The sequence below is a fragment of the Mycteria americana genome, chromosome 1 (assembly GCF_035582795.1).
Source record: "Mycteria americana isolate JAX WOST 10 ecotype Jacksonville Zoo and Gardens chromosome 1, USCA_MyAme_1.0, whole genome shotgun sequence".
Classification (NCBI taxonomy): Eukaryota; Metazoa; Chordata; class Aves; order Ciconiiformes; family Ciconiidae; genus Mycteria; species Mycteria americana.
In genome coordinates, this window is record NC_134365.1 from 13576284 (window position 1) to 13599862 (window position 23579).

Below are 23579 nucleotides of genomic sequence, written 5' to 3' on the forward strand. Positions count from 1 at the left end.
TGTACTAACCCAGACTTCTTTTGAAGTATCTGTCTCCATCTCTGGAAGGTACTGGCCTTGTACATCCAGTTGACTGCTTTCAAGATACAGCAAGATTTGAGGATTTCTATATATGTACAAATATGAATGCACATATAGATATTCTGAATTTCTGGTTTGGCAAGACAGCAGATGCTCTAATAACTAGGATGAAGCAGTGAATGAGCACACAGTTCATTACAACTGGCAGGATTAAGGACATGAGATGTTTAGCCAGAATCAGATTCTTCAGCATAAAGTTTGGGAGTGAATTAACAGTGTTAATAACAGTGTCTGGGACGACAAATGGGAAGCATTTGGATGCATATTATTATAACAGATTGAACTTGCTAACAATACATCATAGCAACACCTTCAGATCTGGTGCCTGGCGTTTGACTCCACATCCATGGTTTGGCTCTGAAATAAGCACGCTGATTTTCAAAGGTGTTGAGTGCTGGCAGCTCCAATTGAGCTTGGTCAGCAGAACATGGACCTGAGCAATTAATACACAAAAAAATCCACAAATCAAAGCTTTTAGTCTTAGCTTTAAATTAAGCTAATGACCTGACTGATAGTGAAATCAGATTTGCACGGGTCTCAGAGAGTCAGCTGCTGAAGTTAGGCACCTGGATAAGGACTCTTTGTGAGTGTAGCAGGGAAAACAGGGTATTGATCAAACAATGATGAAAATCATAGTCTTAGTAAATAGATAACAGAGTTATAAAACTGCTCCAGTTCTGGCAGTAATGCCCACTTCAGTTACAGAGAATGTCCTCAGAAACTGTAATATCTCTAAAATCAAAATGAACTTTCAAGTGGTACCTCTATAGATTTAAAATGGAGAGTGATCCTACTTCTCTGTCTTTGCACATGTTGTTTAAGTGTCCAACTAACTGCTGTTACTTTCACTAAGTACTAATTTAGTATGTGTCTAGTTATTGCTTGTCCTTATGGTTCTAGCATTACTCAAAGAAAGACAACAGCTCTATTAACCATTTCAGGTTCACAAGTAAAACATGACTGCCTATTACTAAAAATTCCCAGTTACATATATATTTCAACATATAAAGACATTTGTCTTTGTGCTGCAGCCTCTTTGTAAATGCTCCACCTAGTTCCTCACCTCATTCATCTCCCTCTTTCCTTCCCAGCGGTTTATGTCAAGAATTAGCAGTTGCAATGGTGTGCAGTCCACAATGCTGCTGAAAGTATCTTCCACCGGGGACAGGTGGCACATCGCCAGGCTTCCCAGGCGGGGACAAGGGCTGCTTGGTATTTACATCATGCTCTGCCATACCCTTATGCCTTCAGGCTGCCGGGAGGCTGGCTGGACTACTTTCCTCCTCCTGGGAACCATTACCTAGAGAAATGTGACGCTCTGCGTACAGAAATAAAATGTTGTGCGTACAAAAGCAAACGTGTTATAAATTTTGACCCTCTTCTTCTAAAGAAAAAAGAGGGTTTCATTTCTACATGAGCCTCTGCACACAGTGACACCTTTCAAAGCGATCCCAAATAGCTATGCAAACATGGTATACATTTTTTATCTTGCTCTTCAGATCCACCGATGTTTTGTCACACAGTTCGTTCACACCAGGCATTTCAGGATGTGCAAGTAGTTCCTGCAAGCAAAGCCTAGACAGAACAGGCTTACATAATTTGTAAATAAAAGGCTGCCTTGAAAATAGGGCCTTTTTCTTTTTATGCGGTCTTGCCTCCAAATTACTTCTCATCTTTTAAATAATTAATTTTTGTAAAGTGGCAGTTTTAACATGCATGCTATGCTTTCAGATGCTTGAAGAAGTGAAAAACTGTCTAGCTAGGAAGAGAATTTGCCTGCTTTTTAGCACTTTATGAGCAGCATTCATTTAAGTATTCTTTTGCTCTTGCTTTACTTACATTTTTAATCTGCAATGTTTCATGTTTACTGGATCAGCAAATAATCAAGGTCTTTAGATTTTTTTGGAATGTATTTTATTCCTCTCCCCAAAAAAGTTAAATGCCTCTATTTAAATAGCTTTTGCCACTATATGCAAAATACAAATAAAATGTAAATAGTTTCTTCTACTAATCCACATCTGCCTGGGTGTAATTACATGATACATGCTGGTTAAGCAGAAAAATTTTGAATAGACAGCTTTTTAATTAGGCATGTGCATTGGGTCACAGTAGAATTAAAATGGGTTCTAAAAAATTGGTTGTATAAAAATGGCACCTGCTTACTCAACGGATCTGATTCTTGGGTAACGTTGCAGACACGTCTGTGTCACATCTTTCTGTTGGCCCTTGTAGAGGAAGCCAAGCTCAGAGCCAGCATGCTGAGTCCTTCCAATGATCGGGACAGATTTTAGCTCAAGTTAACCACTTCTACAGTGATGCTTTGTAGAATTACTGACTTTCAAATGTGACAAACAGCTGATTTACATCTGTTGCTCAGGTTTCATTAAGAGGAAAATTTAGGCCTATCTAATGCAAGTTTGAGTGCCTGAATGCATAGAAATACATTTTGATTATACTTTTTGTCAGATTTAGTAAATAATAATTTCTCTTACCCTGATTTTTTCCCCTGAACCTCAGTTCCCAGTGAGTTCCCAGAGTCCAGTGAGTGAAAGGAGGATCTGTGGATAGTGGTTACCTGTCAGCTTTGCAGAGTTTGTCTGCACATGGGTAAAATTTTCTGTATGAGGTGAAGACTGGGAAACAGTTCTTCCATGCCAGTATGAACAGAGGTGTTTTAATGGGCTGTTCGGTGTTCTCACATACCAGCAAGTGGTCCTGAAATTACTTCTGAGTGCAGAGGCAACTAAGCATTATGTATCCCAGCACCTCTTTTCATTTCACTATGGCTGCCACAGTACTATCAGATAAAGTTGTTATAAAGCTAATAATAAAGTGGTCAATTTTAAATTCAGCTCTTCCAATCAGTAGCTGTGGTTACTATATGCATGTACTTCTCCCCAGGTTACATTCTTGATAGGTTTTAGCAGTTAATTTAATGTTCCTTTTTAAAAGAAGTAAGTTAGGGTTTTTTTGGCAGGTGTTTTAAGTATTTCAGTATTAATATGCAATACTTATCTTACACTGCAATCTCCTTTAAGAAGTTATTATCAGTAATTTTTATTTTGAAAATAAGGGTAATTATGTAATTATTATTATAAGTATTAACAAGAAGTAGGGCCAAATTTTTCAAAAAGAGATAAATCAGGCTACCATGAACTGCAGGATCCTAGGTTTTATCTTCTGTCTGTAATAGTTATGCCATGCAAATGTTAGCAGCTAGAGCCAAATTGGTTTTACAAGGTTCTGTGGCAGGTCAGAGTGCAAGAAAACGGAGAATTTCTGTTTATGCAGAACCTTTTGAAATCTTTCACATCCAAAGAAATGCCTCTACCCATTCATAACAAAAAATATTTATTGACACACTGGATTAACCCCTATGGAAGTTGAGATTCAAAGTTTCAGAATATAATTTGGCTGCTACTGTTTAACTAGATCCCTCATGCACTAGTTCTCTGCACTGCTACTAGTAGCTGTATATGCACATGTAAAAATGGCTCATTTCTAACGAATCTTCACCTCTTTCATGACCATCAATCACATGCCATTCTTATTAAAATTACCCCCATGTTTCATATCTCAGTACTGGAAACATGCTAACACCTCTGAATTTATTATTAATAGACTACAGTGCCAGCAATCTTGCAGCACTTTGCAGAAAGAGAAGACAAGGTCACTGCTGAGAAGTGACAGAAATAGCTGGTAATTACAGTAGATAGTGTGGGTGGGCAGGTGAAGGGAAAACTTCAACAATAAAGTAATCATGTATTACTAGCTCTGAAGCTCATGCAAAGTATGTATATGCAGAATTTAGAGTATATAGTTGAGAAATGCAAGTGGGAATAAGTAATGCTGGAGAAGATAGTAGAGTTTACCTAGGCTATAAATGCAGCAAAAAAAATGCAGCTTGAGTCTTGCAGAGCTGGTGCCTCCTGTGCTGACTCGCCAAACCATGGGCTGGTTTTAGCTCCATTGCTATCTTCTTGGGCTGGCTGCAGGGGGGTAGCAGAGCTGTCTCTGCCCCCCACCAAAGCGCAGCGTTCTGTCATATTTTAAGCACATGAAGACAGATACTAAGAGCTTGATCCAAAACCCATCAGAAACAATGGAGACATTTCTACTAAACTTTGAATGGGATCGTAAATTAACAACAAAGATCTAATCTGCTTTTTTTCCTGTGCATTCAGACTTCAAAGTTTAAAGAATTCTAAATAATAAGAAGAAAGGCAGTCCAGCAGGCAATTCAGTTCACCAAGGTACCATAAAAAATTCCAGCCAGGAAACTGAGTGCACAAGAAACAACAATAATAAGAAATAAGCAAAGTGTTTGTATACAAATGGTGGGAACATGGGTAAGAAAATGGAGGAACTTTACCTACTAGTGCAAGATGTGTATACAGACATTCCAGGGGTAATAAAAACAGCAGAAACAATAATTGGAGTCACTGAATAATATAGGTTCTTCAGAAAGGAGGGAAATAGAGCTGGTAGCATTACATGAAACATTAGGATAATTTGTAATGAAACGAGTTATGTCAATGAAATAGATTCTGTTTGGATCAAGCACTTCAAGCATGAAAAAAGTATTTTTGCAGAATTAATGCTCACGGAAAATCCCCAGGGTGTCAGATTTAACTGTGCAACATTATTTTGGAGAGGAATGTAAGTAAGAATCTGTCATTAGAGGATGTTGAAGCGCACAAATTTCTGTACCAGTCACTAAACAAACAAAAGATAATGATAGTTTAGATCTGGTTTTTGCTTTGAAACACGTAGATAACAAAATGTAACCTTTAACCAAGCATTCAGGCATAGAGTCCATTAACATCACATGACAAAATAAGTAATGGTCGGCAAACTTTAATAAGCAAAACAAGCTAGTTAAAGAAGTGAAATATTCTGGGGCTTCATGGATATTTCTGTGAAGACGACATCAAATTTCATCAAGTGTAACACACTGTGTTGTATCTGACAACAGGGGACTAGGTTCAGCCATCCAGGAAGTCCCCTCCCGACCCGTGTTCCTAAATTTGTCAGTTAAAAGCAAGAGCCTTAAGTAAAGCAGAGGTAATTGTAAGACAGTTTGACAAATTTGGTCGCTGTCAGCATTCTCTAACATTCTTTGACTGAATGCTGAATTTGGACGTTGGCTGCCTGACAGCAGAACCTGTTCTTGTGACAGTGTAGATGTTTGAGATGTAGGACAGGATATTTATTGTCTACTCTACTGGGTATCTATCAAACCTGCCACTTCACCTAGAGAATCTCATTCAGATGCCTTCTCCATAGACCAGCCCTCCTGGTCTCCCTCATGCCTGAACAGTCTCAAGTAAGATAGGGTTGGTAGGACATGTGTAGAGTTTGTACAGGCTAGTGAGGCAGATGAAACTGGGAAGAGCACCCGATAGTGAGGATGCCGAAGTACAGAGATGTTCAGCCTGGAGAAGAAAAGGTTCAGGGGGATCTTACCAATGTAAATACCTGAAGGGAGGGTGCAAAGAGGATGGAGCCAGGCTCTTACCAGTGGTGCCCAGTGGTAGGACCAGAGTCAATGGGCACAAACTGAAACACAGGAGGTGCCATCTGAACATCAGGAAACACTTTCTTACTGTGAGGGTGACCAAGCACTGGAACAGGTTGCCTAGGGAGGTTGTGGTGTCTCCCTCCTTGGAGATATTCAAAAGCCATCTGGACATGATTCTGGGCAACTGGTTCTAGGTGACCCTGCTTGAGCAGGGAGGTTGGACAAGCTGACCTCCAGAGGTCCCTTCCAACCTCATCATTCTGTGATTCTGTAAGCAAAATCCAGTCATTTTAGTAGGTTTAATTCTAAAAGCCAAACAAAGTTTGATGCTTAATATAAATGTTCTGCATAACTTCAAAGATACCCACTCACTGTGAAACTGTGATTTCTGGAGGCAGACTATGGCTTGCTCAGAAAATCAGGCAGAAATTATAACGGGGATCGCTATTATGCTTGTCCATATGCACCCATTATTATTAGAAGCAGCAGGAGAGAACAGGCAAAAAAGATGCTACAGGAACCTTTGAGGGAGTTTTCCTAAAGTACAGAGGTTTTGAACTTTGCATTAGTATGGCACTGGCTCTGTAATGCTCTTAACATATCTTTCTCTTTCTACCAAATACTGGGTACTTCTCTCTGTGTCAGCAATGAGGAACTCTCAGCCTGGAAAATTAGTTAGATTTGGAGAAACTCCTACAGACCAGAGATTTATTTGAAGGATTTCTGAAATTAACCCCTTTTATTCCTCCTTCATGTCTCATGATCTGAAACTCTGTTTCTTCCCAGTTTGACACCAGTGTAGCTATTTCTTTAAGTTGAAGTCAGTAACGCATGCCTTTTTCCCCTTCCCTCAACCTTCAGCTGTGTTTTCCATATGACAGTACAGCATTATGGGTCCCAAATGGTTCAAGTGAGTTACAACTTCAGAGTGTGCCTAGACATGCTATTCATGCTATACCTCAGAAACCACAAAGACCTTTACAAATGTTGATTCAGGTAATGCTAAAGAATTTTCTGCTGTCTTGTGAGAGATAACGCAGGGTCGTTATATGAAGAAGGAGTTCTTACACAAGACCTTCTAATGCTCCGTTTTGCCTGTTTAGTGACTGGGGAAAGGGGCTACTTGGCCTATATATTTCCTGACTGCACTTCTTGTGCAGAAGCTAATTTCTTTTCACTGGAGACCTATGTAATGTCAACTAGCTTATCTGATTTTCTGATTTATGAAAAACATATTGGTTTAAGTTTCATATCATAGCTGATCCTGTACAAATGCATAAAGTGAAGGGGTGAAAACAGGCAATGATTTACTTGCCCAGCACAATAAATGCATTATTCCTTTTGCACCCTGCTTAAGTATTGCAAGAGAGGATGAACAAACAGATTGGTCTCCTCCCACCACATATCTGCATTGCCAGCACTCAGGGAAATAAAGACTGCATGGATTAAAAAGTTGCAAGGGTACTATTAAGGCATAAGCTACTGAAAGAGGAGCATGCATTGAAGGGGTCTCAGTTCAACAGTATCAGTCCTACTATGAGCAATGTCAGCCTCACTGCTAATGAGGAAGCCAGGGATGGGAATGCAGGTAAGATCTTTCTATACCAGGGCATGAGCAAATCACAATGAATTGCAGCCATTGCCACGATAATTTAGTACAGTACCTTCTTTCTCTCTTTTAAATCTTGACTTTTGAAAACTGTTTTACTCTGAGCTGCTTGAGACAGAAGCTCTGGAGTTCTTTCAGCACTGCCTATGAAGTGACCTTACTGCTTTTGCATATAGTTTGATATCTATTTACGATGCACATTTAAGACAGTATTTGCAGCTCCTAATATTTCTGTGAATAATATTCACAAACATTTAAATAAAGTCTCTTAGCATTTTTTCCCTAGACACCCTCTGAAGAAATCTTTCTCTGAATCACAATTTGTGCATATGCAATTAATTACTGTCAGGCTGTTGGACAGGCTGATCATGTGGGACTTGACCATTTCATTTACACATAGAAACAGCCTTTGCCTTTCGTTGTCACATAGAAACAGCCTTTGCACTGGCATCTTGATGATGCTCTTTTTTCCTCAGTTTGCTTGATTAGATCTTTTGATTGAAGTACTTGAAAGACATGATTTCATAAATACACTTGAAGCAATTCCACACAAACCACCTCATCTTCCCTAAATCATTCTCATTTTATTGCTGAATTTTCAAATACCATTAAAAAACACTATGTTATGGTAGGTCAATTATTGAACTGTGTACCTTGTAGACACCTCACAGTGTTGTATGTATAAATGATTTATTGTTCCTAATTAATGGTAGGATAATAAGACGATCTTCACTTAGAAAAATACTTTAACTTGTAGAGTTGTCTAACCAAACATCCTTCTCCTTTGTTATAAAGGTGCAAACTGTTTTATTAAAGTGGAAACTGACTGTGGGTCATCAAACTATTCTTAATATCCTTTGTACTGATAACTCATTTTTATTTTAATATGCACCTCAACAGTGCCATAAAAAATTATTTATAGCTATAAATATATAGATCCATTCTAACAATAAGAAGGATTTTGAACTTATTTCTGAACTTTTCAGTAATAGAAGGTGGTTGGTGCATGAGCAATATGGAGACCCATAAATAGCCTGTTGACTTAAAGTATTCTGCTTTCATGTAAGCTCTGTCTGGTAGCTCTGTACTATACATGAGACAAGATTTGGAGGTAAAGGTAGTATCTTTATTTTAGACCAGCTGATTTAGCTGGAAATATTAAACTGATTTTCAGACATTTGCCTAGATTTTTCTAATAAAAAGCTATTATACCTACCTACAAAATTTGTGCTGTCATTGTCCTTGAACCATCATGGCTACAACAAAATGCCACTAAACATCTCTACGATATGCAAGAAACAGTTTAATACATGCCTAGAATAGGAAATGACTGTAGTAGTTCTGGATGTCTGATGGCAAGTAATGACATTTAATAGGAAACTGTCAATATCATGACCAATGCAAAAAGTATTTCCTTATGCACATGCATGCACAGTCTTGCACCCCTATTCATTGATTCTTAAGTCCATGAGTGCTTACTATTTCTTACTATTTCTTTTTTTTTTCTTTTACTCTCCACTAAAAAATGGTATTTCTTGGCAACCAACCCTCCAAATAAATTTCAATTTTATCTTATAAAAAAGTAATCTGTGGAATACACTGAAAGGAGTTGAAAAAATAAGGAAGAAATGTTAAGAAAAGGTGTTATGTCTCGATCCAGCTTAATTCTCCAGCTGTGAGCTTCCACAGAAAAGAAACTGTACTGTCATTGTCTATTTGTATTACATTTGCTGGCAGACAAACTTTACTTTTGTGTCTCCATTATTTGAGTCAGTATGTTGATCTAATTTATTTTATTTTTTAGTAGAGCTCTATCTCATAAAAAAGAAATGTGCACGCATATACAGTAACTGAAGTTGTCTCATGTTGTCACTATTTTTTCTTCTCTTTCTAGGTGATGTCATTGTCTATATTAATGAAGTTTGTGTCCTTGGACATACTCACGCAGATGTAGTCAAACTCTTCCAGTCTGTTCCTATTGGTCAGAGTGTCAACTTGGTGCTATGTCGTGGATACCCTTTGCCCTTTGATCCTGAAGATCCTGCCAACAGCATGGTGCCACCCCTTGCAGTAATGGAGAGGCCTCCGGTAGTGGTAAATGGAAGACATAACTATGAAACTTATTTGGAATACATTTCTAGGACTTCTCAGTCTGTTCCAGACGTAACAGATCGACCACCACACTCCTTGCACTCCATTCCAGCAGATAGTCAGCTTGATAGCACATTCCCACCACCTGCCCATGATGATAATGTTTCAATGGCTTCTTCTGGGGCCACCCAAGCTGAACTCATGACCTTAACCATTGTGAAAGGGGCCCAGGGCTTTGGCTTCACTATAGCAGACAGTCCTACAGGACAGAGGGTGAAGCAAATTCTAGACATTCAGGGATGTCCTGGTTTGTGTGAAGGTGACCTCATTGTTGAGATCAACCAGCAGAATGTACAGAACCTGAGCCATGCAGAAGTAGTGGATATACTTAAAGAATGTCCTGTTGGAAGTGAAACTTCTTTGATTATCCATAGAGGAGGTAAGTTTGGAAAGTCTGTACAATTACGAAAATGTGTGTAAAAGGTTCTAAACCATAAGACATACATATACTCACTACATCCTTGTGTGCTAGATTGGAAATTAATTTCCGTGTTATGGGAGGTAAAACCATTGGTTCTGGAAAAGTGTGTCTGCAATTAAGTATCCTAGGCAAAATCTAACTGTTGTACATTCCTTTTTGTGTTTTGAGTGTCAATGGTCCCACCCCTGTATAAGGGTAAAACTAGAGCAGTTCCAGACCTTTCACCCCATAATAGTTTGTATGGTGTCTGCAGCAAACGCTTATAGTCCCAAAGCAGTGCTGCAAGCTTTAGGTATAATTGTATATATTGACTCATTAAGGTAGATTGAAATCAAAGCAATCTATTAGCCCTTTGCAAGGTTACTGGTTTTGATAAGCCATTTTGCCTCCTTTTCCTTCATTATAAAAGTATTGTACAACAGCTGTTTCCTTTCTTTCTTGACAACAAAAATCCATAGTGTATTCTTCTCTGTTTTAAAAACGTAGCTTCTAGCAACTTAAGTTTTTCTGACCAGCCTGAGACAGTAAGCTTGAATATACATGACTGGAAGGGCGGAGTCAAGACTTATCTGTAAGGAAACGGTAACGACAGAAGTCTTAATGCCTTGACAGTGATAAGTAATTTCATAGCTTTTAATATTTTAACCAAACAAATTTTCTTCGATGGTTTGAGATGAGCATCCATCACAATTTATTATTAGCTGAAGTGAATAATGATTGAATTTCTTTAATTAAAGATCTTTGTTCCTCTAAAGGCATTTATATGTCACTGGATGTACGTTACTCTGTGCTTCAAAAGGGAAAAAAAAGGATTCTATGCAAAAATACTAATTACTTTCCTTCTAAAGAGTAGAAGTTGGGAAGTGAAGCTTCAGTGTTTGCGTATGCCAAATGTTTGTCATTAGCAAACCTACAAATCCTTAGAACAAGGAATACAGTAACATTTTATCAAATTGCAGAAATAATAAACATAAGGTGATTTAAATCTCTGTAGATTCACATAGTCAATAAAGTATTTTTCATATCTATATTTAAAAGAATGATTTATAAGAGACAGAATCTGACATTTCTTTGGAATGAAACCAAATTAAGAGTGATAACTAAAGGCCAATTGGTGGCATTATAGTATATGAACCTGGAGAAAGTTAATTGTTGCAGAGGTGCTATATTAGTTGGTATTAAATCTGGTTTTATTTAACATCCATTAAAAATCTGGAACAGTGGAGTAAGCAACATTTTTTTCTTAAGATGCTGACAAATTAGGGAGAATTACATAGCAAAAAAGAGTATAAAGGGGATTAGAAGGGTTAATGTAACCCCAAAAGATGGAATTTTATTTTGAAAAATGCAAGCTAATCCCTCTCTAGAGGAAAACAATTCAGAACACCAATCTTCAGAGAGAAGTGGAGTGTGAAATCCAGTATGCTGAACAAGCCTGAGTAATAATGGACAGAAAAATAGATATTTCAGCAATCAGTGCAGGATAGTAGCAAAAAAACCCTGAAGAAGCAACATACTCAAGCCCACGAGGATAATTCCTTTCTCTCAAGAGAATTTCTTCTTAGAGCATCGATTCATGATCAAAACAAGTTGATCAACATGATAGTTTAACAAGTTCTGGTACATCCACTGAGCTGTGGTTATTTTCTACACATTGCTGTGGCAGATAGGACATACTGCACTGAGCTCAACCCTCAATAAAAGCAGTATAAATTTATACCACCTTGTCTTGTCACGCCAAACACTGAGGTACAGATAGTTACCCTAGCTCAGCTGACACAAAATGCTAGGTCCAAATGTAGTAATGTGTTCCTGAGTCTTAGCCCTCTTTTCCTGGGTCAGGGAGTGGTTGGTTGCTTTAGAGAATGCAGAGACGAGAAAGAGAGCATGTTTTGTTCATAGTGAAACAATGACTAAGACTAAAGCAACTGTTTGGAAGTACTATAGAGTGATTAAACTTAATGAGATGATACAGAACAAATGAAAGTTTACTATTAGAAATTTCTGTACATCAGAAATAAGGAATATACCTTAATGCAAGGTTGTTAGACTCTGAAATCAAAGAAAAGGCTCGTTTGTTCAAGTTATTCAAAAGAAGTTAAAAAATACAGCGTATGAGACAAACCTACTCTACCAGAGAGATGGCTAAATCATAGCTTAAGAGAAATATGAGAACTGTTTTAAGGTGACAACCTGGGTTTTTTTCATAAATTCATAGGAAAAGGGAATCCATGTGACCAAATATACATCTATAGTGCAGGTAATTATATCTATGATAGTCGTCATGTCCCTGGGCAGAAATAGGCCTTTCTAGGGTGCAATTCATGTCATTCCAATGTAGATGTTTCAAATAAGTCAGGTGTACCCTAAAAGTATGCATTCTGCTGGACTGACTGTAAGGGGAATTGAGGATGATTGGTTCAGATGTACGTGTCTATCCCACATGTTATGAATAAGAACAGATTATAAGATTTGGTCATGTGAGATAATCTAAATACAAAATTCTAGTACTTAGAGAAACATGCTATGATTCTAAAATATTTAGTCTGTGACACTGGTGAAGGAAGGCATACTTTCTCGTTACTCATGGATCCAATTTTTATTTTATTATCTCTAATGTGTAATGACACTTGAATAATACCATCCTTTTCCATCATTACCCTATGCATCCTGTCTTTAGCGTCTCATTTTTAAGATTAAGACCAAAGTACTATTCCTGCCTGTGGAAGAGGAACGCTGTGTTTTGCATAAGGTTATGTGTTGCCTTGTAATGTATTCTGTCTCTGATACGAATATGGCCTGACTGCATAGTTCACTGTGGCAAATCCATTTTTGTAAGTGACTTAATTTCTCTCTCTCATCCAGCAATCTTATCTACATTGCAGACAAGAAAGAGATCAACATTGACCGAGATATATTCTCACTATAGGAGAAAAGCATCTTATACAGGAAAAAATGCTCTCTTGTACGCATATAGTATGCATGCTACAGCATTTAAAAAGCCATTGTCCCTCAAGCTCAGGAGGTCAATAGCCAGGAGGTCAATAGCCAGAGTATGCAGGGGAAGGAAAGTTCTGCATGTTTCTAAAAGATGGAGGGAATAACAGTACTCAAATTTAAAGAGGCCACTAAAGAAAACTGTCTCAACCAGCACCAAATGGAGACTTGTCATGGGGTACAATCCAGCTGCAGGAAGTCCTGCTGAATTTGTAGTGTACTCATTTTAAAATTTCTAAAGCAGAAGCAGTAATTTACCTGCTTGTTAAAAAAACCCATGGAAATAATATAATTGTATATCTAAGAAAATACTAAGCAGCACTTGTTTAGATGACAAATATGATACTCTACAGCTAGGGATCTTACCATCTTCTTTCTGTTTATTAGTCAGGTTCCTCACTAAACACAGATGTGCTGCTTAGTTCGGTTTCTTTGCATCTGTTTTTGCTGACCAGCCATATAGTTTCCATTGATTACTGTAAACTGACAGAAGTTCATACTGAAAAAAAATAAAATGAAAGGAAAAGGTGGTGGAAAAGTGTTGCCTAAAAAAAAAGGAAAAATTAGTAGAAAAAAAGAAGGGAAGAAAAACGTATAAAAGTGTTTGTTACACAAACAGATTTACCCCTTTTCAGCTTTGCTTCAGCCTTCACACTTCATCCTCAGCTTCTGCAGTAGTCTGCATTAACTATAGGCTGCTGAAATAGTGTGGAAGAACTCTCAAAACTCAGTCTTTCTGAATGTGGGTGGAGCAGAAATTCTGCATTATTCCAGAACTACTGAAAAACAACACTAAGTGGTTGAAGCAGTAGGTACCTAATTTATGTTGAGCAAAATATTCACTAATTAGGACATCAAAAATTGGTTTTGGCATGTTCTACTAAATGAGCTATCCAAGTATCTGACATACGCCATCTCTTTTGGAAAGTACCTTTGAAATATATGAACCTATAGACAGCAGCCCAGCCCCAGAAGCGTTCCTGTCTAAAAAAGAACTGACACATTCAAATGTAGATCCATCAAGACTATGTCTGAAATACTGTTGTTAAGGAAATCTGAAGACAACCCAGGACTGATTCATGAAGCTATGGCAACTCCTAAACAAGTACTGTGAGTGAAACATTAAAAGTAAATGCAAAAAGTGGGAGCCTGACAAAGTTCCTACATCAGATGGCTATTTTATAATGGTGGAATACAAACAGGCTCTGAGGAACTGAGACTGTTAGTATGAAATGGAGCCAGAGAACTGACGCACTGTCCATACTGGTTAATTGTTAGCCTGCTCCTGGCATGAGACTGGAATAAGCCAGCAGCCACTTTCACCCTGACACGATATAGGAGATAGCATGGGCCACACGCAATGCACAAACAGTCAAGATGAGGAGGGATAATTTAACTATGTAGATGTAAACTGTGAGAATAAAAAGATGGCCAAGTATCTTTCTCAGATTTTGTATAAACCCCAGTAGAATTTATAACTCCTTAAGACTGCTAACAGATACCAGTACATCACACGAAGCATCAGCAATTTCCAAAACAGCCAGAAATTTCACAAAAAACATTTCTGCATATTCTAGTGAATAAGCCTAGCCTCTCAAAATGAGCAGACTTCAATGGAAGGAATACTACATCCTCAGAGCCCTTTCCATGGGCTGATCTCAGATTTACCTCTCTACCACAGGCATGAATTTTTTTTTGTCCAGGCTTGCTCTAAGATGTCTCTCAATTCCTCTGATCAGGAAAGCTCATACTTCTTTTTCTCCAAGTCGTTCTCTCTCTTGGGAGAGCTGCGCAAGGTAAAGCTGCAGGCAGCACCATCACCCTGCTAACACTAGTGTGGCCCAGGCAGTTCTGATCTCCTGGTTCCATGACCTCAACCCACCACTGAGGTCTCTAGAGCTTTGATTCTGCTTCTGCAGTTCTTCATTCAAAATATTAAGAGAGTACCTGGTGCAAACCGGAGACCCTGTATCTCATGGCTTGCTTATCCCCAGTTCAGGGCATTCTAGTCAACAGTACTGAGGGTTTGGAGAAATGAAATTGTTAGGAGAATGGTGTAGGTTTTTTGATTTGGGACTTATGGAGGTTTTATATCATCCTCCTGTCTCTACTCTTTTACATCCCTGAGTCACTGGTGAATTTTTTCTTTCCAGTCGTTTCTTAAAGGAACCCAGTCTTGGTTTAATTGCTTCTTATGGGTACTCTGAATTAATAGCAGTCTGTTCATGCTTACTTTGTTCATGAAGGTATGCTTTTTTCTGTTTTCTCTGAGAAGAGATATTGGGAGATTCAAGGTCTGATAGTTCTCCTGCTTCCTGCCATACTTCCTCCTCTCCAGACAGTTACTCCAACTGTACATTTGCTCCTGATTCCTTTTCTCCCATTTCTTGAGAGTATTCTAACGTTGAGAAGAACTTAGATCCATTTGGCAACATCTGCATTTTTAGCCCTGCTGTATTCTTCAATGGCACATATATCTCTTGTTTGTGAGTTTAAGGGACGTTTGATCCCACAAAGGGAATGTGCATGTGAACCTGGTAGTGAACCACTGACCTGTTTGAAGTGAACCATGTGAACCATTGATACCTAGAAGTCAATGACATAAACTTCTTCCGACATGCTGCTAAAACATCCTCTTTCAATTTTCTCCTTCTGATTTACCACACCACTTTGCCTTGCCAAACCTCTATGAAGTCCTCTGTTGTTCCTGGGTCTATCTGCTGTTAAACCAAAGGAAAACAAAGGTTCGTACCTGACCTTTTTCTTTTCCATCTCAAAATTATGAGCTTTTATATGACATCATAAATTCAATAGTTTCCTCAGCATGAGTTCTCTGTAAACGTATCCTTCTCTTGCTGGCTTTTGAGTTATTTCATTTTTTTGCTCATTTTTGTTGCAGTTCTCTAGCTAGTAATGCCAGAAATATTTAATGATCAAAAATATTGTGAGTCATGCTACATTGTCCACTTCATTGACTTTGCTGTTAGATGTCATGTTGCCCTTTTCCCCACCCCCAGCCTTGGCCACTTGTCCCTTCCTAACTTCCCTACATAGAAATGAATATTTTGTGCAAGATAATTTCATAACAGCCTTGTGAGAGGGGCAGTTGTCTTTCCTATGATAATTCCAGAAATAAAATCTCTGAAAGATTTTTAGAAAATACTGTAACCATGCAAGAAATACTGCTGTTATATTAACATAAATTCTGGAAGCACTGCTTTCTAGATTCATTTTTACAAGGCATGTCTCACCTTACAGAGTATCATATTTTTAGCCGTGAGATATGTACCCTCCTAGTAACCTTCAAATTATTTACATCCTTTTTGTCCTACACATTGAGGCTGTTTTATACTTTGGATTAACTTGAAATATTTTTTAAGCACCTTGTTGCAATCATCTGGTATAAAATCTATTTTAATAAATATTTTACATGTTATAGCAGGTAAACTAAAAAATAAGTTACATATATAACCTAGTTTATGAAGGGATTCAACCTAAATCTTGTTAGTAAGAGAAATGATAACCTCTCAGTAGCACAGGGAATGACAAATTTGAACAGAGGGAGTCATGGCAGGAGACCAGTTATCCTAAAATTCACACTAATGAGACTTTCATATCTTTTCTTGTATAGCTCTGATTAGCAGTGAAACAGTGTGCAATTGCTTCCATATTTCTGAATAAAAGAAAAAGAAACCGTAGACCTCCTTAATGAATATGGATTCCTGAAAAAATAGACATCAATAATAGTTAGTAGCTATTACACTGTATTAATGGAAGTAGTATTAATTGCATTGCGTTTCAAAGTGGTAGTGTTATGGTTTTGCTGCTTCTTTCTTATTAATGTTTGTGCACTGTGTGGTACATTTGTGGCTAATTTTGCAAAGCATTAGATAATTCTTTTTACATATATTGCATACAAGGTTTTTAATGACTATTAGCAAGCATTTTGTTTCAAAAGTACTTTTATTATTGGTGAAACTGTTTTCTAATGTAGGCTTATATGGTCTGTTTTAAATTTGAACAGTGCTTCTATTAAAACTTATGGCAACACTTCTCCTAGGGATGCGTGTGCCTAACTCTTGTTGACATTAAGAGGAGCTAGTTTGCGCACTGGAGAAATAGGTCCCTTTAGAAGACCTTTTAGCAAAAAGAAATACAAGGGTGTAGACATAGATTCTCATCATTGTATGTTATAAAGAGGTAACTACCATTGCTCCAATGGCTATTTTGCCATTAAATCCTTATGCCCAAGATGAGACTACATACAGTAAGCAGTTAGACGTTATCATTATTAGGTCTACACAGAGACGTGCCATGCACCTAGGCTTTGTGCAGAGCTGCAGGAACTCTGCCTTCAGGACAGGCAACTACTTGTCTCTGTTGACGAGTGCAGGGCACGTTTGTGTCTGGTAGCTGCAGCCCACGTCACTGCTGGAACCCAAGAGCTCTATTGGCAGCACTGCAGACTGATTTCAGTCTTACTGATATTAGTGAATGAATTAATACTAATTGAAGAACAGTTTGTTTGAGAAAACAGACTTTTTGGCTTGCCTACACTGGAATCTGGCCAGGCCAGAGAAGTTTCTCCTCTGTTCTTGCAAACCGTATTATCAGAAAACTAACCAAGTTATCTTGGACTGTGTATCTCAGTGAAAAATGGCATTTTTTGAAGCCAAATACCTCCCAAGCATGGTACATGGGAGAACCTACTGCAATACTGGGCATGAAGAAACTTGGTTTTTTCCTAATTGCCCATAGTCTAGGCTCTGAGTGAATCTAGCCTTCCTCAGAGGAGATCTGGAAGATCTCAGCCTAAGGAGGGAGAACTACAGAGCTGGACTCTAAAAAAGGACCATACAACCTGTGCTTGTGTACTAAGGCATGTCTAAAGTTTAGTCTAAATGTGTTGAACAATGTTTCTGTTGGTTCAGTATAATGTAATGTCCTATTAAACATTTGTTGGGTTTCCAAATCTGTTGTCAAAGTACATTGTGTAGACATTGTGACGTGGTGATTTGTAATATAGTACAATATTTTATAGTAATAAAGTAAGCTAATACACTATGAAACAAGTGAGTACATTATCTATTGTGCTACAGACATGAGACACAGCACGGGGGAGATGGGAAAGTGTGATTTTCAGGCACTTCCTAAACCACTTACAAGAGTCACAAAACTCTCTTGGCTCCTACGGTTTGCCTATCCAGTAAAAATGCAGAAACTAAATGAGGTATTTATCCCTGATAAATACCTCTAGATGAGGTATTTATCCCTGTACAATTCTTTAAGCAATTTTCTTTTACATTCTTAAAAAGGGAAGGAAGGCTTTAACAATGGCTACACACTTGCCCTCTATGAGTAATGCTCAATTTATTTATTTTTTTTATAAACCCAGAGCATACATTTATTAAATACAACACTGCCCTTCTCAGGAAGCCTTTGGGTGACTCATCAGTCAAACACAATCAAAACCAACACCAGGATACATACACTTTTGCTGTGTCACCTTCAGATTACAGTATAAAAAAGCACATGGAAGCCAAAGCTGTCAGGCACAAACTCTGAAAGTTGACTCCCAAGTGTGTCAAAACAGATTTCTAAAAGAAATAAATTGCTTTCTAAAGCCAGATTTCTCATAACTTGGAACAGTATTTCAGTGTATAAGAAACGTACTGTGCAGTTTTCCTGTTTGGTAAATGAGAAAAATCTTGATTTTTATTTATTTTGTACCCTTTATTACCTTGAGCTAAAAGAAGGCAAGCTTTCTGTTCACACAGTCCTAGGGTCACCTTATTTTTAGTGTATATTTCAGTTAGGTGCAAATTCTATTTAATGGACTTTTTAATTTTTTTTTCTCTAATGTAAGCATTTTTTACTGCATTTCATGTTTTATAGATTGAGAACTTCTAAAGATCCTGTGATAATTAGAAAGACTATATGCATGAATAAAAGCACAGACTCAAAACCTTTGAATGAGAAAATATTTTAATGATCTTTAAATTCATTTTATTAATTAATTTCCATTTCCACAATGAGTTGTTTTTTTCCCTAGCAGAAGGTTTGCTAAGATTTTAAAAGGATAAATGATGATGATGATGATAGCAATAATAATAATATAGTTTTTCTTAAAGAATGAAAAAATTCAGTAAGTAATACTTCAGGGATTAGTTAGCATCATAGAAAAGGTTTGCTGATTATGGGAAATAGCACACCATTATCTGTATATATTTTAATAGCTTAACTAAATACATTTGTCAATACAAAGTCGACATCTTTTTCTTACTATCCATGTGAAATAATTTCTGTATTTTAAACTACTTGTTCTCAATAAATGTGATTATTTTAGGCATCTGGGGCCAAGCAGTGCCTCTCTACTGCAGTATAAATGCTATCATCTCTGAAGTAGTGCAGAAGACACCTTAATCTGTTCCTTAAGGAAAAAAAGGAATGACCAGTGGAGAAACTTGTTCCTTTTTATTTTGTAAATACGATCCTAGCGGGATAGTGTATCAGAAGACCCAGCTGCTCTTTTGCATAGCTCTTAAGCCTCACACTATTTAAGATGTAATGATCTCAGGAATGAGTATCTGGAATTACTAAAAGAAGATGGAAAGATTCTGGCAGAGTAATTCAACTGTGTAACCAAAATGAAGGATGATTTCATCAATGGGAGGTCCTAGAGCAGTCCAGAGAGAAGTTTGGGGAAAAGTCCACAGGGCTTTGATCTGTGGCCAGTGAGAGCCAACAAATGTGGTAGAGCCAGGGACAGTAATCTCCATCCAATGCCCTTCTTCACTAGCTCTTTCCATGTTTTACCCAGGTCCTTCCTCAGTCTGTATGTTTATTGCTTGTCATCCTGGCTCCATTTTCCTTCATTTGAGCAATTCAGAGAAGCTGTCATTCTTGAATGTCAGCCCAGTCTTTGAACTTAGCCTTGCTTTGAGCAAGAAGTTGGACTAGATGAACTCCAACTGTCCCTTCCAATCTAAACACTGTATTTTTCTATGGTTCTCCATCTTTCTCATGTTTGGGGGCCCAAGGTGCTTTAGCAAGAAAGGGTCTCTGACTGAATGTAATAAATCACTATCTGGAAAATTTTAAACTTCTTCCACAGTACTTCTCAGACAGAAAGAGAAGTTATTTAATCCTGTCTTGTACCTTATATTAAATATATATATTTATATAAAACAAATATATATTTCTTTACATATGAAAGTTCTTTGGAAATCGATGCACATGAAAGAATGAAGACATGCTTTTTGATTTCAGCTTGCCAGATGTGTTCATTGAGATTACATACACAGCAAATTATTCTCACACTATAATTGAAAAATAATGCAGTATTTATTTATTTATTATATAGCATTCCTGAGAGATCTCAATGGCTTGTGGGGTTGGGTCTAAAATAGGAACAGCTAGATACTCTGATCCAGCTAACAATAGCTACATGGACTTCAATTACAATGATTATTTCTACAAAGGTTAATCTTAAGTAAACAAGAGGTTTATCTTGTAACTTGTCCATTGTATACCAGACTTTCAACTTTATCAAGCTCTTTATCCAAATAGAAGCACATTAGGATGCACTCTACTAAAAGAAGAACCAGCTATATACAGTTTCAGTCAAAATGGCCCTTTTTAAACAGTCATCTCATGATAATTAATTGTGAATGTACATTTTTACAGGTCCTTAAAGGCAAAGAAGCTGAAACTGTTTTACATGCTACATACTTCAGCCTATCTTCCCAGGCTTGCTTTGCAACACGTACAGCCACGTTCACCTCAACTGTTGTTATCAGGGATCCTGTGTAGACACCTACAGGGCATCCTTCCTCATCTGAGCTGGACAGCAAGCAGGGATCCCTGTATGATGAGGAAAACCAGCACTTCTATGGTATCATTCAGCTACAGTAAACATCTAAAGTAGCTGAAATGAATAGTATTCTAAAAGACCCTGTTCTTCCCTGTTGAGTATTGAAGTTTTTAAAAACTCACCTACCAAAGTTTCATACTTAAATTGCTACACACATTTGGTCAAATGAATCCCAACTTAACTGTAAAAAAGTTAGATCTCTAGTCTACGCTAGTCAAAATAGTTATCCCTGCAGTCAGTGATGGAAAATAGGCACCTGAAGAGGATGACTTATGTCATTTTATTCAGGCATTGCTTAAGCAGCTTGTTCTCTGAGTTTGCCCATCATGCTTCACTGATTACAGAGAAGTCTGGCTGAGGACCTTAGCTTAGCTAACCAGCCAGCCAGGCAAGGGTGCGTGAGATTGAGTCCTGCCCACAACACCACAGGCAAGCACAGAACAACTGAAGGTATTAAAAAAAAAAAAAGGTGTATCACAAGTTGGAATGTGACTTATGCACTATAGCTAAATCTGGAATCCCATTTATGTTACCATAGAAAGTAATCTGGGTTTCTTTATAAAAGGGAGGTTATAAATGTGGGCCTGCAGAAAATAGATTATTTCAGATTAAATATATATTAACATCTTTATTAATATTACAAGTTTGATTAAAAAATTTAATTGTTTTTATATAATGGACTTTTGTAAGGCTTTACATGCAACAGCCCCACTCCTTATTTAAAAATGGAAAGAAGTAAAATTAGTATGGCTTACATTGAATTGAAAAATTGGTTAACTGATTGATCTTTTAACATAAGTAGGAAATCAGTGAGGGAATTTATTTTTAATGAGCTTCCTCTAGGATAAGTTCTTGGCTTTGGACTATATTACACTTTTTATGAAGATCCTGTAGAAAAAATAAAATCAATACCGATAAAGTTTGCAGATGGCAGAGAGATTGGTCCATGTCATTGGACAGATGACACATTACTGATAAACAGCAATGTGAAATAAGTAGTAAATTAAGCATCAGCAAACAGGAAGCATTTTTATGCATTCAGTGTAAGCTGATTCCTGAAACACGGAGCAAAGAATGCAGCCCAAACTTGCCAAAGTGCTTTTGATTCATTATGGTTAATCAGCTGAGCATAACATCACAATGAAAAAGGCAAATTCAGCACAATTTCTTAAAATAAAACTTATTGTTTATATATTTTTCTCAGTAAGATGCCATTGGTGAACTATTTTATTGCATTTATTATGAATGTTAACAAAATCAATGAGATCCTGTTCCAGATAATTTTTCTCTGCTTCTTAAGTTCATACTTTTTTTTTCCATCTTTTTTTCCATTTTCCACATTTGGTTCAAAGTTATTACATGACACTTCCCTATACTATGCAAAGATCAAGCCTCTTGCAGGAGTCTTATCTTTAACTAAAGTTTCTATTACTGTTAGTAATGACCTGAAATGTGGGATTTCTCTAGGATTTTCCATAGAGTTCTTCATTAGCAAGAGTAATGGTTGACTCAATTGTCCATGTGCAAGGTAGATGGAAAGATGTTTCCTTAATACACAACTCCTATAATATGTCTCATTTCCTGTACAGACAATTAAGCATAACACTTCAGAATTTATTTCCTGTGAGGAATCTTGCAAGCAGTTATTCATCAAAAGCTTGTAGAAATGGAAGAAAAGGACCCGGCTTAGGAAAAGTGGTCTAAAACAGAGCTGAAAGGATAGAAACCAGATAGTGAAGAATTAGGGGTTCAGAAAAGATGTTTTGCGTCATGTAAACAGTTCTCTAAGGAGTCATGTTGTAGGATGATCCTTTTTTTCAGCAGAGAGGAAGCACAGTCCCTGACCTACAACACTCTGGGTACCAGTCTACTAGCTATAAAACTGCTTGAAAGATATTTATGGTTAACATGAGAATCTATTCACTTATAACAGCTACAACCATCCTCTGTGTCAAGTAGGTAATAGCAGTCAGATGGAGAACATCTATTTGGTTTCTTCCAAGTGTGTATGCTACCTTCCTTCCTCTGAGAAGTACCTGGGTCAGGCAGGTCCTCCTGCAGTGAAGACAGATCGTTCCTCCCTGAGGTCCTCCTCACGGAGACACATTTACAATGGCTGTGGGATCTGAGCAAATGGAAGAAGACTCAGAGCAGAGAGCTGGAGATCTGCAGCCTAATCCAGGAATCTGCTGAGAAGAGCAAGGAGCAGACAGATAGGTCTCAGAGGGAATGGGATTAAAATCTTCTGGGGACTGGCAGGGACTCTACAGAGCTTGTTGTAACTCAAGAAGTCATTGATTTCACTGGAAACAAGGACCTGTAATGTAGGGACATAGTGAGCAGGGCAAGCTGTTGAGAAACCCCTTTTGCTTTTATACTCTCCAGCTAATCATTTTACATTTTCTTTATTTGAAAACTTATGTATTTTAGTTATATTATAATAAAGCTGGTGGTTTGGGCTTTGGTTTGGTTTCATATATATAAAAGCTTTTGGAGCTGTCTATGAGAAGGAGTCTAGGCAGATCTAGCTTAAATCTTTGGCTAACCTGGGATTCCATCTCAGGTAGGAAGGAAACACCAAATCAAAACCAGCTACATTGCCACAAAATGAAAAGTAATTTCTTCACCAACATCCCATGTTGGCATATTCTGCACATTGCAGGTCAAAGACTTGAATGCTGGAACTAAGGACTGTTGATGTTTCCTCTCCTGAGCTGTAACTCCATCATTTCTGTGGCTATTTAAATGTGAGTTAGTAATGAAGAAACAAAATTACACAGAAATTCTAAGGGTTTCAGAGATTTTTACAAAACGGAAAAGTCCTATTACACCAGTTTTACAATTTGGGATGATAAAACACAAAGATAATATACATCATTGTAATTATGAAGTCAGAAAAAGAGCCTCTAATGGAAATATACAGCTG

The 23579-nt window shown here is 37.5% G+C and overlaps 1 protein-coding gene across 15 annotated transcripts in view; it reads left to right on the top strand.

Moving 5' to 3' along the window:
* Positions 1-23579, top strand: part of MAGI2 (membrane associated guanylate kinase, WW and PDZ domain containing 2) — a 776755-nt gene that overhangs the window by 643834 nt on the left and 109342 nt on the right. For 14 of the 15 annotated variants that reach the window (XM_075491038.1, XM_075491056.1, XM_075491102.1 and 11 more), the window contains one exon: positions 9106-9741. The exons of the other annotated variant lie outside the window; for it this stretch is intronic. In XM_075491038.1, coding sequence (XP_075347153.1) covers positions 9106-9741 — 636 coding nt within the window. The remainder of the gene's footprint in view (positions 1-9105; positions 9742-23579) is intronic. 15 annotated transcript variants of the gene reach the window in all.